The sequence below is a fragment of the Diceros bicornis genome, chromosome 17 (assembly GCF_020826845.1).
Source record: "Diceros bicornis minor isolate mBicDic1 chromosome 17, mDicBic1.mat.cur, whole genome shotgun sequence".
NCBI classification, from domain to species: domain Eukaryota; kingdom Metazoa; phylum Chordata; class Mammalia; order Perissodactyla; family Rhinocerotidae; genus Diceros; species Diceros bicornis.
The window spans coordinates 14,000,730-14,018,480 of NC_080756.1; the positions used below are offsets into that span (position 1 = coordinate 14,000,730).

General features: G+C 33.8%; 1 protein-coding gene and 1 pseudogene across 1 annotated transcript; both read left to right on the forward strand.

Annotated features, from left to right (window-relative positions):
* Nucleotides 1-2,360: 2,360 nt before the first annotated feature.
* Nucleotides 2,361-3,296, forward strand: LOC131415975 (olfactory receptor 6C68-like). The gene has a single exon (XM_058558040.1). The coding sequence runs from the start codon at nt 2,361-2,363 to the stop codon at nt 3,294-3,296; it is 936 nt and encodes a 311-aa protein (XP_058414023.1).
* A 12,172-nt stretch (nt 3,297-15,468) lies between these two features.
* On the forward strand, nt 15,469-16,403 carry LOC131415978 (olfactory receptor 6C2-like; annotated as a pseudogene).
* Nucleotides 16,404-17,751: the final 1,348 nt, after the last annotated feature.

Below are 17,751 nucleotides of genomic sequence, written 5' to 3' on the forward strand. Positions count from 1 at the left end.
TAATACTGTATAATATCTTGCAAGAAAAAAAATTTTTTTTGAGCATTGAGTAACGCCCATAGCATGGGTGCTGAGTAAGGTTATATAGTGATGCATACGTAGCTGAGAGATAAGGAGAAAGGACAACAGAAAAGCAGAGAGACTGCAGCAATCATTCTCCACTACTTCTGAATTTAATCTAGTGTATATGTGGTGTATGTCCCAGAAGTCCCTGGTAGGGTTTTAGTTTTCAGGCAAACCAGGAGCCTAGGTCCCCACTTCTTCCCCTGTTTGGTGACTGCCAGCCTGTTGGTTCAACCCTCAGATGTGGCTCTTCTCCTACTTAAGTATGAATAAAATACAGTTAAAAGACAATGAAGAGAAAATGTTTACAAACAAAAAGTGTGATGTCAAGGGGAATTTTTTCGCTTATTGAAGTAGGATTACAAACATTGAAAGACCAAGCGACAATTGAAAACATTCAAGCCTCCACCACAGTAACTAATTCTTGATGCCTGAGAAAATTACTGTGCAGCTTTGACATAAACTCAGCATCAAACATCCCATGATCTCTGGATTTAACATTGCAATAATAGATCACAGTAAGGATGGAAACACGGCATCAATGAAAATACAATTACTTATTTGAAAGACCAGGGAAAGAGGAGAAGGCAGTTATAACTTTTCTCACAATTGTAAAGACCACTTCACAATGTGACTTTAATATAAAACCTCTTCTTTAGAGGAAAAAAGCAAAAAAACCCACTAAATTTTCTAGTAAAAGAGTCAGAGACAGAGAAAAATTAATAAACATATTAAGTATCAGAGCAATACAAATCTAAGTCAAAATATGAAGAAACAGCTTTCTCTCTGTAGGTGTGGTAAATTTGGGATATACAAATTTATTCAGAACATATTCTATTGATGTTGAGAATATCAACAATAACACAGTGGAACTGTGTTAGCTGTTGTTGCTATCACTGTGAGAAAGGCATGATCCCAACAAACATATTCTGCAGCTGAGCACTAACAGAGTGGCAAGTTTGGTTTGTTTGGATAGCACAGGAGTGGTGTGTAGGCTGAGATACTCATCAGAATTTCAGAATTCCACAGGGGAAGTGGTGCTTCAACTGAAAATCCATGATGCTTAGGTTTACTAAGTTAAGTTGGGAAATATGGGACAAAGTACACAATACAACTGCCTACTATAATCCCTGGCACAGAATGCGTGGTTAACAAGTGGGACCTATTGATCCACGGGAGAGTGGGGATGGTGGCTCACCATGTGGAAGGTCAGGACTTCTGTTCTAGGCACACTGAAATGGACATGCATGTGATTTGTGCAAGCAGATGTTTGGTACTAGGTTCAAGATATAAGTAGATATATTTGGTAGTCAATTAAATATGTCATTCAGAAAAAATCCATTACCGGAAACAGAAATTTAGTGTTCACTAAGTGAAAGATGTTATATAAAATTGTAGGAACTGTGGAAAACAGGGAGAAAGTGTATAGTCAGAAGTGGAGAACTAATAAGCCTATGGAATCAAGACAGGCAAAAAGATCACACTAAAAAATCCATGCGGTGATGGACTGTAATTAATACTTGGGTGGTGAACATGAGAACATGATGTAATCCATGCAGAAATAGAAGTATAATGGTGTACATCTGAAATTTATACAATATTATAAACCAATGTTACCTCAATAACCAAAGTAAATAAATAAATCTTTTTGTTCAACTAACAAAAAAAAATGTGTAATTGTTAAGTTACTTTATGAAAACATTTAATAAACATAAATACATTAAAACTGTGTTTACAATACTGTATTCTGCTTAACAGTTTGCACATTGATAAAGAAATGTAGAAGGATGGCAAGAAAGATAAAGAAATATAGAAGGAAAACGAGGGAAGGAAGCTTATATGTGGTCTTTTCTGTGAGGTTTAGCACTGTTCATAGGAAAAAATTCACTTATTCCAAAAAAGCAAGAAAAAATGATAATCTAATTATAAAGCTGGAGCAGAGACTTCAAGTTACGGACGAGACTTTTTAGAGTGAGTCCAAATTATATATCATGTATTAACATTTTGACTAGGACCAAATTTTTAACCAAAAGCATAAGTTTAATGATGTGATTTTTTTTTCTTTTACATAGCTCTGAGTACAGAAGGATTTGAGAGAACTAAATGACATTTTTGCCACCTATAAAATCACAGCACATTAGCAAATAGATCTAATCATATTCATAGTATGATTTAAATTATAATATGAAAATATTATGAGAGTAGAGATAATTAAATTAGATTTTATAAAGAGACTATAATTTATATAATAATCTCTGAATTATTGGACATGCAGCTTGAACAGAAATCATAAAGTGATGAAAAACTCTACAATAACAGCATTCATACTACTGGGCCTGACAAATGACCCTAAGCTACAAGTTCTCATGTTTATCTTTCTGTTTCTCACCTACATGCTGAACGTGACTGGGAACCTGAGCATCATCATACTCACCTTTGTGGATCCCCAACTTAAAACACCCATGTACTATTTTTTACAAAATTTCTCCTTCTTAGAGATCTCATTCACAACCGCCTGTATTCCCAGATACTTGTATAACATAGCAACAGGTGATAACATCATCACATATAATGCCTGTATCATCCAAGTGTTTTTTACTGATCTCTGTGTAGTAACAGAATTTTTTCTCCTGGCCGCGATGTCCTATGACCGCTATGTGGCCATCTGCAAACCCTTGCATTACGTGACCATCATGAGCAGCAGAGTCTGCAGGAGGCTTGTTTTTTGCTGTTGGTTGGCTGCATTGTTGGTCATAACTCCCCCACTTATTCTGGCACTAAATTTGAAATTCTGTGACTCGAATGTCATTGATCACTTTCTCTGTGATGCTTTTCCCCTCCTGAAGATATCATGTTCAGACACACGGTTCTTGGAACAAACTGTTTTAACCTCAGCTGTGCTGACCCTCATTTTGACTCTTCTGTGTGTAGTTCTATCCTATACTTATATTATCAAGACAATTTTAGGATTTCCATCTACCCAGCAAAGAAAAAAGGCCTTTTCCACCTGTTCTTCCCACATGATTGTAGTTTCCATCACCTATGGCACATGCATATTCATCTATATGAATCCAACAGCAAAGGAACAAGTGACTATTAATAAAGTGGTTTCACTACTCGTTTCTTCCATTTCACCTGTGTTAAATCCATTTATTTATACACTAAGAAATAAGCAAGTGAAGAAAGCCTTCAATGACTCAATCAAAAGACTTGCATCATTACTGAAGAAGTGAAAGAAAATAGCACCCAATAAATAAAGTTAAAATAAGAGATGAATGGCTGCTAATCCTTTCTATTGAAGCTTATAATTTTCTTGATCTCTTAACAATCTGTATTTCAATGATGTTATATTTCTCGTCTCCTCTTTGGATTTACTTACATTGTGCCTTAATCAACTCACTTCTTTCCTTTGGTTTTTACTCAACTTCTTGTAGATTTGACTCAGTAAATAACATGAAAGTATACTTCACATAAGTTCATTTGTAGATCAATATAACTACAGTAATGAAATTTGTAGTATACTAAAAGCATTCTTTAGTCTTCCTTAAAATTGACAGCATAATACTGTATTCAAATGCACCTAAAATAAAACAAAATTTCAAGTAAGAATTGAAATTTTATGTGAAAATACTAACTAGGATGAATGAGGGCATGATGTAGTAATACAAGGAACAACTGAGGGAGAAGATAATAGCATTTCTAATACTCTGAGAATGTATACTAAAAGCAAAACATGCTGGATAAAGTCCCACAAGTATTCTTGTGAACATATAGCTGATATCAAAGGTTAATACGTAGGCAATCACAATATATCAAAGATACAGAATAGTCAGAAACGAAGATAAATAATCCCATTCATGTCCCGCGGATTCCCAGGAAAGCAAGGAATGGAAGATGGAGAGATGCAAGTTGTTGAGTTATGGGGATAGGGGCTCAGGTTTACATGTCCTTCTGGGGATGGGAGATGAAGTGTCAGGATGCAAGTGGTGAAAGCTCGTGACACTGACAGAATAGCATAAAGTCAAGACTTTAAAAATGTGATTTAGGGGAAGGAAATGACCACTCTTGTGAAAAGACAACTGTTTTCTCTAAGACATTTTTTTTTGTTTCTTCTTGAGTTATGAGGTATGCATGTGTGTGTGTGGGGGGGGGAGGGTGGGAACCGTTACTATACTCCTCTGTCTATCTGAAAGAGAGCTTTTACAGTCCAAATTCTATCAGAAATAATCTACTAATACCATATATAAAGAATTAAAGAGTGAGTCCAAATGTAACTCTTTGGAAGTTAAGAAATACATTTGCAGTGCAACAGAGACAATTCATAACAATTCATATAAAGCATAAAAAAGCTGTACTCAGAAGAAATTAAAGAATTATTCATCCATCAATATGTTAATTATTTTAAAAAATAAGCAGAACAAAAATACTGTAACTCCTGCTCATTATAAGATTTTTAAAAACCCATAAAGTCAATCCAAAGTATGGAGAACATGGATTTTACTAAGGGTAGAAAAATTAAATTAATTTAAAAAGATACCACTGAAAGTTGATTCTTTTAAAAATTTCCAGAAAATTGATAAATTTCTCAGAAACATGAGTGAATACCAAACAAAGAGCAAAATAGGTAGGGTTACAAATAAGAAAGAGATAGAAATACTAATGCAGGACAGATTTGTATAACTTGACGGATGTACTGTTGCAATTCCACAACAACAGCAAAGTAACTTGAGGACCCAGAGCTAAGGAACAAGGTTTTAGCAAAACAAAGTTTTAAAAGTTAATTTTGTGAGGTGTACACTTTGATTGTCCTTCTTCTGTAGGGAACAGGGCTGGACATACTTTCTTTCTCAGGTCAGAAACCACCAACGTGTACAGAAAACACTCATTCTCAGCAAGCCCAAATAGAGGGATTTTTGTATTTTACTGATTATGTAAGAATCATACTGCTACATAAATAACCTCAAGAGGAGGACCTTTAGTGGTCTCACCTAGACCAAGTGCAAATGATCAACGTCACTATTACCAATAAACGATATTAACAAGCTGTTACAAACTGTTCTGAAACTCCTCAGACCCACGGTTACAAAGCAACATTATTGATCAGTATATTTCATGCCTTTATCAGGGGTCAGTGTTGGAAGTTGGGCAAAAATAGCTTCGGCTAACTCCAGGCTTGTTAGAATTAATCCTCAAAACACAGATGCGAACAAAAGTCACTCCAAAAAAAAAAAAAAAAAAAAAAACAGATAACTAGGCATCTAGGTATTGCCAAAATTAAAAATGTGATTAAAAACATTCTCCAAATAAAACCCAAGCCATGGCTTCAGGGGTGAATTGTACCAAATATTTAAGTAAGAATTAATACAAATTCTACACAAATTATTCCAGAAAACTAATAAAGAGAGGACATTTCCAAACTGATTTTATGAGGTCAACAATAGCCTGATAACAAAATCAGATAAAAACATTACAAGTAAAGAAACTGAAAGATCAATACCACTCATAAACATAGATGTAAAAATAAAGTGCTAGCAATTAGAATCCAGCCATAGATATACAAATAATGATAGATATGCATCCTTACCCCAGAGGACTTTATCCCAAGAACGTAAGATTGATTTAACATTTGAAAATCAACCCATATAATCCACCATATACTGAGACTAAAAAATAAAACCTGTCCATGAGAAGATCCTAATATAGGATCCTAATATAGGATCTTCTCAATGAATGCAAAAGCATTTGAAAAAGTCCAACGCCCATTCCCAATAAAAAAAATCTTACCAAACTAGAAAAAAAAGGAAACGTCCTCAACTTGATAAAACACGTCTACAAAAACTAAAACTAAGATCACATTTAATAATGAAATACTGAATGCTTCCCCTCTAAGATGAAGAACAAGAGAATAACGTCCACTCTTATCTTTTCTATTCACCATTGGACTGAAGATTACAGTTAATGCAATAAGAAAAAAAAAAGATATCTATTTTCAGTAGAAAGAAAATAATTTTATTTCCCTGCAACTTGATCTTCTATGTAGAAAATCCTATGGATTATATGAAAAAAAAGTTATTAGAACTAATAAGTGAATTTATAAATGTTGCAGGAAAAAGATCCACATACAAAATATCAAATATATTTTCATATACTAGTGACAAATAATCAGAAATTGAATACTAAAAATTGCATCAAAACTATAAAAGATGTAGGCTTAAATCTGACAAAAGACATGAAAGATCTGCATACTGAAAACTAAAACTATGCTGAGAGAAGTTTAAAGAGAGTCACATGGGTGGAGATATACACCACTTTCATGGATCAGAAAACTAAATACTGGGGCTGGCCCGGTGGCTTGGCAGTTAAGTTCGTACATTCTGCTTCACCGGCTTGGGGTTCACCGGTTCGCATCCTGGGCACAGATCTACTCACAGCTCATCAAGCCATGCTGAGGCAGCATCCCATATAGAAGAACTACCACTCTAAAATTATGATACGCAACTATGTACTGTGGCTTAGGGGAGAAAAAAGAAAAAAAAAAAGGAAGATTGGCAACAGATGTTAGTGTAGGGCCAATTTTCCTCAAACACACACACAAAAAAATGAAACAAAAAACTAAATTTTGTTGTGTTCAATTATTTCCAAATTAATTTATAGACTAAATTCAATCTTAATCAAAGTTCAAGCAGAATATTTTATAGAAATTGCAAGCTGATTATAAAATTCATACGGAAATTCAAAATACCTAGAATAACAAATTCAACTCTGAAAAGGAACAAAGCTATATGATCTACCTTATTCCGTTTTAACATTTATTATAAAACTACAGTAATGAAGACACTGTGATATTGGTGTAAAGATAGAGAAGTAGGTCACTGGAAAAGAACTGAAACTCCAGAGGTAAACCCTTACGTTTATGGTCAACTGATTTTTGATAAAGATGGAAAAAAACTCAATGGAGAAATGTTAGTCTTTTCAACAAATGGCACTGGAAGAATTGGACAGCCATATTTTTAAAAAATGAACTTTGACAAATATCTTGTACTACGTACAAATAAATTTGCAAAAGTTAACTTAAAAAGAATCACAGAAGTAAGTGTAAAACAACTATGATACTTCTACAAGAGAATATTGATGCTGAGTTAGGCAAAGATTTTTTGGACACATGAGTAAAGCATGATACATGTTTAAAACATGATGAAATGCCATTCATCAAAATTAAGAACTTCTGCTCTTAAAAACACACTGTTGAGAGAATATGAGAAGCCACAAACTGGAAGAAAATGTTTCTTTGTGAATCAGGTATCTGATAAAGGCCTTGTATCTGGAGTGTATTAAGAACTCTGAACACTCAATAATAAGAAAATGCAGAACCCAATTAAAAAATAGGCAAATGATTTAAACAGACATTTCACCAAGGGCAATATACAGATGGGAACTAAACACACCAAAAGATGTTCAACATCATTAGCTATTAGGTACACAAAAAATTAAAATCACATTGGGATACCGCTATATACCGACTAGAATGTCAGAAAGTATAAAGACTGATCACACCAAGCAGGTGTAATAATTAGAACACTCCTATATTGCTGGTGGGAATGTAGAATCTTATGACTGCTTTGGAAAACTCTTTGGTATTCTTTTTAAAACGTTAAATATATGTTTTCCATACGACCCAGACATTCCACTCCTAGGTATTTACCCAATAGAAATGGAAATAAATGTCAGTAGAGAGATTTGTGTATGAATGTTCATAGCAGCTTTATTTGTAAGTGCCTTAAAGTTGAAATGATAAAATATCTTTTAGCGGGTGAATAGTAAACAAATTGTGGTATATCCACACAAAGGAATTGTTCTCAGAAACCAAAGGAATGAACTGTAGATGCACATAACACAGATGAACCTCAAAAAATTATGCTGAATAAAATAAACCAGATGAAAAATGAGTACATACTGTAAGATCTCATTCATATAAATTTCTAGGAAATGCAAACTAATCTATAATGACAGAGAACAGACGAGTGGTTGGCTGTGAAGGGCAGTGGTGGCGGATGGGCAGGAAGGAGGGTCTTAAAAAGGGGCCCAAGGAAACTTTGAGGAATGATGGATGTATTTATTATTTCGATTGTGGTGATACTTTTCTGGGAGCATGCATATGTCAAAACTTGTCAAACTGTATACTTTAAATATGTACAGTTTATTGTATGTCAATTATATCTCATAATGCTGTTAAAAATGAAAAGACAAAAAGTTTTGGTAGATTTGACAGCAAAAAAAATGAACGATGTTCCAAAAATCAGCATTGGCATTTTTAAGGAGTTATTATAATCTTAAAATGCATATCTAACATATTTCAAAGAACAAGATATGGATAAGCGTAAAAATAAAAATAATATAGACTAAACCCAAATTATGGTGGCAAATGTTTGATATAAACTAATCTTATGGCTCTTATAACATTATAAATTTTCTTAAAATGAAATAATATTTTTATCTAGAAATTTCACTTCTACCCCTTATTCTCACACATGCAAAAATATTTGTATGAAAATGCTTTCGATAGAATGGTTGATAATTGCGGAAAATAAAGGACATTGTACATTTAATTCAGGCATTGGTTTAAAAATTGCCAGAATATTCATGCAGCAAACACTATTAAAGTGAATAATTGGGAACAACAAATTTATATTATGTAATACATTAAGATCTGTTTAAATATATAAAAGTGTATGTTTTTTATAGTGGTGAAATATACATAACATAAAATTTATCATTTTGACCATTTTTAAGTGTAAAATTCAGTGCCACTAAGTATATTCGTATTGTTGTGTTTTGTATCCAATTATAAGATACACTTGTACATTTTTATGCATTCATATATAATCACTTGATTTACAGCAAAAGTGTAGTTTGGTGGGTAAAGTATTGTGCCAGAACATCTACATTTTTTTATAGAAAAAATGAGCTTTGACTCTCATCTCATACAGCGCACAACCGTTAACTTGAGATGAATCATAGACCTAAATGTGAAAACTGAAAACAATAGAACTTCTAGAATATCACTTAAGAATACTTTAAAGATCTTGGGGTTAAAAATATATATAATTTCTTAGAACAATACTGCATTAAGAAAAACATTGACACAATGTACTTCATTAAAATGAGTTTATAAATAATATCTTTACGGTAAATTGATAAAGTAGAGCAACATAATATATTCAGAAGATATAAAGAACTTATAGAATTCAGTAAGATTTCAATAAGGAAAAAGAAAAGAAATCCAATTTAAAAAAGAACAAACATTTGAATAGGTAGTTCTCACAATGGATATCCAAGTGACCACTAAGCGTATGCAGAGGTTCTCAGTATCATTACTCATCAAGGAACGTGAATTAAGGCAACAAGGAGAACAAATTACCACTCACCAGAATGGCACTTTTGTTTTTAATGATAATCCCAGGTTGGCAAGGAAGTAAAGCAACTCCCTCTCTCTGATAAACTGCTGATTGGAGGATAAGTTGTTTCAATCACTTTAATAAACATTTTGGCCATGCTTATGTATGTTAAAAATATGCCTATCATAAGAATCAAAAATTGCACTCTTACATTTATTTCAGGATGAAAAAATAATGCATGTAAATTCACAAAACCTCAAGTATAAGAATATATTTACCAATGTTATTCAACAGCCAAAAGAAAATAGAAACAATGATTATACCAGAAAATGAATGAAAACAGGTTTATGCAATGGAAAGCTATGCAACAATTAACAAGAACAAAAATGCCATGAATGAATCTTAAAGACATTATGTTGGAGCAAATAAATCAGACACAAGGTAGTACATATGGTAGGATTTGGTTTATATGAAGTTAAAGAAAAGATAAAAATAACCATTGGTGATAGCAGTAAAAATAGTGGTTATCTCTGTGGAGGGTGGCACTTATAAAAGAAGACAAGGGAGGCTTCTGAAATGATGAACATACTCTATATCTTGTTTTCTATGGTAATTATGCCAGTGTATTCACATGTAAACTTCATTGAGATTTCTACTTATGATTTGTTCAGTTAGTGAAACTTCAAAAATAGAAAACAAAAACTGATCAAGTGGGATTTATTCCAGGGATAGAAGGATGGTTCAACATCTGCAAATCAATCAATGTGATACATCACATTACCTAAATGATGGATAAAAATCACATGATGATCTCAATAAACGCAGAAAAAGCCTTTGACAAAATTCGTCATCAATTTATGACAAAAACTCTCAATAAAGTGGGTATAGAGGGATTGTACCTCAATATAATAAAGGCCTTATATGACAAGCCCACAGCTAACGTCATCCTTAACAGTGAAAAGCTGAAAGCTTTTCCTCTAAGATCAGGAACAAGACAAGGATGCCCCCTCCACCACGTTTATTCAATATTGTATTGGAAGTTCTACCCATAGCAAGTAGGCAAGAAAAAGACATAAAAGACATTCAAACCAAAAAGGAAGAATTAAACTGTCTCTATTTACAGAGGACATGATAAATGTTATATATAGAAAACCCTGAAGACTCCAACAAAACAATCTTAGAACTAATAAAAGAATTCAATAAAGTTGCAAAATACAAAACCAATATACAAAAGTCAGTTGCCTTGACACTACACTAATTATGAACTATCAGAAAGAGAAATTAAGAAAACAATCTCATTTTTGATTGTATCAAGAAGGACAAAATACCTAGCAATTAATTTAACCAAGGAGGTGAAAGACCCATACATTGAAAACTATAAGACATTAATGAAAGAAATTGAAGAAGACATGAATAAATGGAAAGACAATCCATCATCACAGACTGAAAGATTTAATATTGTTAAAATGTCCATACTGTCCAAAGCAATCTACAGATTCAATGCAATCTCTACCAAAATTCCAATGGTATTTTTCACAGAAATAGAAGAAACAGTCCTAAAATTTGTATGGAACTACAAAAGACCCTGGATAGCCAAAGCAATCTTGAGAAAAAAGAACAAAGCTGAAGGCATCGCGCTTTTTGATTTCAAACTATATTACAAAGCTACAGTAATCAAGACAGTATGGTATTGGAGTAAAAAACAGACACAAAGATGAATGAAACAGAATAGAGAGCCCAGAAGCAAATCCACAAATATGGTCAATTAATTTAAGACAAAGGGGCCAAAATTATACAACAGGGAAAAGACAGTTTCTTTAATAAACAGAGTTGGAAAAACTAAACAGTCACATGCAAAAGACTGAAACTGGACCACTACCTTACACCATGCACCGAAATTAACTCAGATTGATTGAAGACTTGAATGTAAGACTGAACCATAAAACTTTTAGAAGAAAATGGGCAGTAAGCTCTTTGATATCAGTCTTGGTGATGATTTTTTGGATTTGACAACACCACCAAAGGCAACAAAAGCAAAAATAAATAAGTAGGACAACATCAAACTAAAAAGCTTCTGCGGAGAAAAGGAAACCATCAACTAACTGAAAAGGCAACCTACTGAATGGGAGAAAATATTTGTCAATCATATCTCTGAAAAAGGGTTAATATCCAAAATATATGATGAACTCATACAACTCAGTAGCAAAAAAACAAACAATTGATTAAAAAATGAGCAGAGGACCTGAATAGACATTTTGCCAAAAAAGACTTACAAATGGCCAACAGGTACATGAAAAGGTGCTCAACATCACTAATCATGAGGGAAATGCAAATCAAAACCACAATGAGATATCACCTCCCATCTCTTAGGATGGCTATTATCAAAAAGCTAAGCAATAACAAGTGTTGGCAAAGATTTGGAGAAAAGGGAACACTTGTGCACTATTGGTCAGAATGTAAATTGGTGCAGCCACCATGGAAAACAGTATGGATGTCACTCAAAAAATTAGAAATAGAACTACCATATGATCCAGCAATTTCACCTCTCTGTATTTTTCCGAAGGAAATGAAAACAATAACTCGAAAAGATACACTTACCTGCATTTTCATTGCAGCATTATTTACAACAGCCGATATATGGAAGCAACCTAAGTGTCCATTGTTGGATGAATAGATAAAGAAAATGTGGTGTATATATACAATGAATTATTATTCAACCATAAAAAGAAGGAAATCTTGCCATTTGTGACAACATGGATGGACCTTAAGGGCATTGTGCTGAATAAGTCAGACAGAGAAAGACAAATACTGTATGATCTCACTTATATGTGCAATCTAAAACAAACAAACAAAGAAAAAACCAAACTCACAGATACAGAGAACAAATTGGTGGCTGCCAGAGGCAAGAGTGGGGGTGGGCAATGGGTGCAGGTGATCCAAAGTAGTTGTGTTTTACAACCAGATTCTTCTGTGGTCCTGTTGGCCTTTATCTGCTGCCTCCCCCCCCGTCTCCAAGGACGCTGTCTCCAAAGAACCCGTAGTTGACATACTTTTTTTACTTCAAATTTTATTACTCAGAAGATTTATTAGTGACTCTGTTCTTGGGTTACCAGGGACTCTTTGTTTATTCACTTAGTTGTATTTTTATCAAACGAAGCAAATATCAAGCTAGATATAGTAAATGTGCTCACAGCCCTAAGAGGTCAGAATAGCAACTTTCCTGAAACTAGAGAAGATTCCTGACATTCCACAACCCTCATATTATATTATTAAATTTTTATTAAGTTTAATTATTAAAATAAAATTATTAAAATTATTAATTGTATTTTAATATGTTTTTGTTTTTTGAGATGGTTATAATAGTACTACAAGGAATTCCATGTAATTGCTTGATGATATGTAGTTCACAGAAGTCTACGCAGCTTAGAGTTGTTGTGAATATGAATGGATTCATAAGCAAAAGTGACCAGAAGTTCATATGAAAATCTTCATCTCAACTACTGTTTTCAATTTAGGAGATTTAAGATTTTGTGTATTTCAACAACCAACAGAAATCATGATCAACAGTCATAATAGTAAGTGAGATAAAATTTGTCATTTTAATTATATTTACTTTTGTGTAATTTGAGTTTTATTTTGCTCTGGAAAACATATTTTACCAGTGTTTTAAAAATTGAGAATGTGAGTGATAAATTTCTGTATTTGGTAAAGCATACTTTTTTTTCATTTTTATAGAATGCAGCAAAACCTTGGGATACATAAATGTCAGTTTCTGGGAGATTTTTATGCACAAGAATATATTGGCACTTAAAAGGATTAAAACTTGATACCTGTTCAGAAATATATTACCTATGTCATCTACCTCACATCAAAAAATAAGATATATAGTCATATAATTCTGTAAGCATACTCCTCAATCTCTCAGAGGAATGACACACTGACTGAAGTCGCATCCTCATTAGAGATCCCTGTCTTCATTTCAAACCTATCTTTTGAAAGTAGAATAAACAAAAACAGGTTTGTCACATTTCACTGTGAGCCATTTTTTAAATCCTTTTTATTATACCTTGTGATAACTTAGAAGGAAAAATAAACAGAGCCTCGTTCAGTTCTTCTCCCTTATGTTGGGTACTGTAACCCTGAGGCCTTAACTGCCTTTGCTCCTTAGATCGTCAGAGCTGACCCCATCCCACATCAGTACAACAACACATTGGTTTACACAATAAAGTGAGTCTACATACAGATAAATTGGGCTCTCCAGGGGAAACTTTTCATAATTCACTATTTAGGGAAATTTCAAACCTAGAGTCTCTAATTTTAAAATGAAAATATTGGAGTCCCTACTAATGTAATTATTGTCAACGCCTTGAAACAATCTGTGGAAGGGCCGTTAATCCAAACTGAGACTCACAAAAGCTCATGCCCTCTGGATTTAACATTTCACAGATAGATGTTCTCAGTGGCAATGGCATCGATAGAATTTTACTGGAAGATACGGCAAAGAGAAGACATTTTCTCTCTTATCCGCTGTGAAGATAATAAACGAAAGCAGAAAAGTCGATCCTCCTCGAAATCAAAAGAAAAATGAAATGCAACAACAGATTCTAACATAGAAAATTTAAATAAATGAAGTTAATATCAAAATGCTTTGAATTAGAAGTCCAAACAGAAAGGAAAATAGCTTCATAGGTGTCTGGAAATCATGCCATTGATAAATTCATTTAGAAACATTTATTGGGCAGTTGAAAATCTATCCGGGCTATGTTAGTTGTACTGTGAAAAAGACGCACATTTCATGACCCCCACAAATTAGTATTGTTTCTTAAGTGTTAAAATAGTAGCAAGCATTTTTTTCTATGGGAACAGGTGACAGGATTGCAGATTGCACAGTAATCAGACTTGCAGGAAACCATCCAGAGGGCTTAAAGATGAAGTAGAAAACCAGTGGAAGAACAGAAGTTACTCCGGTGAGTCAAAGACAGAGAACAGATGTCCTGTGAGAAATGTTTACTAAATTACCTGTCACATGGAATGTGCTCAATAAATGTAGTGTATTATCTTTATTGAAAGGAACATATTAAGAAGAGGAGGAAGAGAGAGAGAGAAGATCATGAGTTTTATTTGTGACACAGTGAATTTGAAGTCCATGTGAAATGTTCAAATAAATATGGTAGGTTGTATCTGAGAATCAGAAACTTTATTACAAAATAAAGATACAGATTTAGTAATGATCACCTGAAAGATGATATTTCAAAACACAGGAACTGATGAAAATATAGAGAGAATATTAGTATGGTGAGAAGTAAAGAGAGATGAAGAAAACACTAACAGACAGATTAAAGGGTCAGAGAAACATATCATCTGCAGTATCTTTGAAGTTTATTTGTCAGAACACTTCATGAAAGTATAAATGTGAACTGTGCCTAAGGGTAATGTGCTCTAACACCTTTTCTATTCTGCACCACTGTGAATTATAAGTGATTACTTAGGGACAGAGAAACCTTAGAAGAAGGCAATATCAAGAGGGAAGCTGAAGAAGCTACGTGCGTGTGTGTGTGTGTGTGTTTGTGTGCGCGCTCGTGTGCGCGGGCGCGCATGCGTGCACACATGATCAAGTTTAGAGGAGTTCAGGAGAAAACATGTATATGCAATAAAAAAGAAACAGAAAACAAAATTCTTTAATCCTAGAGCTAGAACAAAGACTTCTCTACAGAGAGTGCATAGTAGCACTTGTTTGTCATATATTAATACTTTTAAGAAGGAATAAAGTGTCAAGCAAATACATCAAACAGAATTCTTGAAAGTCAAAAGACATCTTTGCTCTTATGAAATGACAGACCCATAGGAGTCAAAAGTAGTCCTTTCCAGAGTGTGCATTTAAATTATAAATATTGTTTAAATAGTAACAAGTAAGAAAAACCTTAATATGATAGATTTCATACTGTTCAAATAATGTCTAATAAAATGTCTCATTGTTACATGCAGATATAACAGAAGTCAGGAGTCAGCAATGAGAAACGACACAGTAACAACATTCATTCTGCTGGGACTGACAGGTGACCCTCAACTGCAGGTTTTGATTTTCATCTTTCTCTTTCTCACCTACATGCTGAGCATAACTGGGAACCTGACTATCATCTCTCTTATCTTATTGGATTCTCACCTTAAGACAGCCATGTACCATTTCCTACAAAATTTCTCCTTCTTGGAGATCTCATTCACATCTGCTTGCATTCCCAGATACCTGTATAACATAGCAACAGGTGACAAGGTCATTACCTACAATGCCTGTGCCAGCCAAGTAATTTTACTGACCTCTTTGGCGTAACCGAATTTTTTCTCCTGGCTGTCATGTCCTATGACTGCTATGTGGCCATCTACAAACCCTTGCACTACGTGATCATTATGAGTAGCACAGTCTGAAGAACACTTGTCTTTTGTTGTTGAATAGCTGGTCTATTTATTATAATCCCGCCACTTAGCCTAGGCCTAAATCTGGAATTTTGTGATTCTAACAACATTGATCATTTTATCTGTGATGCATCTCCCCCCTTGAAAATTTCCTGTTCAAATACTTGGATCATGGAACAGACTGTTATAGTCTGTGCTGTGCTGACCCTCCTTATGACAGTTATGTGTGTAGTTCTGTCCTACATTCATATTGTCAAGACAATTTTAGGATTCCCTTCTGCTCAACAAAAGAAAAAAGCCTTTTCTGTCTGTTTTTCCCACATGATTGTGGTTTCCATCACCTATGGCAGCTGCATCTTCATCTACGTCAAACCTTCAGCAAAGGAATCAGTGGCCATAAACAAGGGTGTGACAGTGCTCACTACTTCCATTGCACCAGTGCTGAACCCCTTCATTTACACACTGAGGAACACGCAAGTCAAACAAGCATTCAATAACTCAATCAAAAGAATCATGATATTTTCCAAGAAATAAGAGAATGTGAAGCCAAATGAACGTGTACAGTGAACTTCCCAAATTTCCTAGTCAAGTTACCTTATTCAAAACATGGTTATTCATCCTGGTCTAGTGACACCTTCCTCACAAACCTTTGTTAGGATCCTTCCATAAACAGACACTCAATAGTTTTTTAAAATTTAAATTCTGGTTTTACCTTTAAATTAGTGATATCAAAAAACAAAATGAAACAAACAAAACAGAAGTATATCTCCAGATTAGAAATATCAAAAGAGAAAAGCATACGTTAATAAATTTTTACATTTACCAGCAAAAGAATAAATAATAATTGCCATTGTTTCTTCCAATCCAAAGCTTTCCAATGACTTCTTTATTGACTCACCTAAAAAACTTATATTGGGTACTTTCTTTGGGGCAGGTACTGTTTTAGGCACTAAATAGAGAGAATAAACCAGCAAAAACTTACTCCCCATGTACCCTCAGGGGTAAACAGAAACAATTCTATTTGAAAGAATGCAAAAGAGTTAACTTGCACTCAAATATTTTTTCATGAGGGAATTATAAACATTAAAATTATGGGAAAACATCTAAAATACGAAGTCAAAAATGTTAGGACTTGCAACATGTACCAAGCTGATAATAACCAAAAATTTCAAATGTTCTAAGCTTTTCTCAAAAAATAAGTTAAAAGGAAGATGGTGAAAATGGATAATAACCATTTTGAGGAATTTTAATATTTGGCATTGCAAAAACCCTATAGATGTAGACACATACATTGAAATGCAAACACAGAATGTCACTAAAATAAGCAAACACCTGCCAAAAACTGAAGTGAAAAATCGAGGAAATAAAAGCACCTAGATCTATGGGATCTTGGCAACTTAGAAAAGTTCTGGAGAGGAAAATGAAAAGCTATACATAAATGTATTGGATCTTTTATGATATAAACACATACATTGGAAGAACAGACACTGTCTACCACATTTCCTCCAGAAGAAGAAGCTCACACAGCTCATCATCTGAAGCTATTTCCCTCACCCCACCACACTCCAGGCTTCAGGAGTCTGAATGTACAGTTCCCCTCTGTGTTCATGTCTAGACTTTTCCATCTGCTGTTTCCCTGTCAAGATATATTCTCCTCATTCTTTATTCACTCACTCTTTTTTTCCCCTTCATTTTTCATTTTAAAAGTCACTTGGGTTCCTCAAAAAATTAAACGTAAAACTATCTTATACTTCAGAAATCCCACTCTGGGTATATATTCAAAAGAATTAAAATCAGGATCTCAAAGACATATCTGCACACCCATGTTCATTGCAGCACTGTTCATGATAACTAATATGCAGAAACAACTTAAATGTCTATC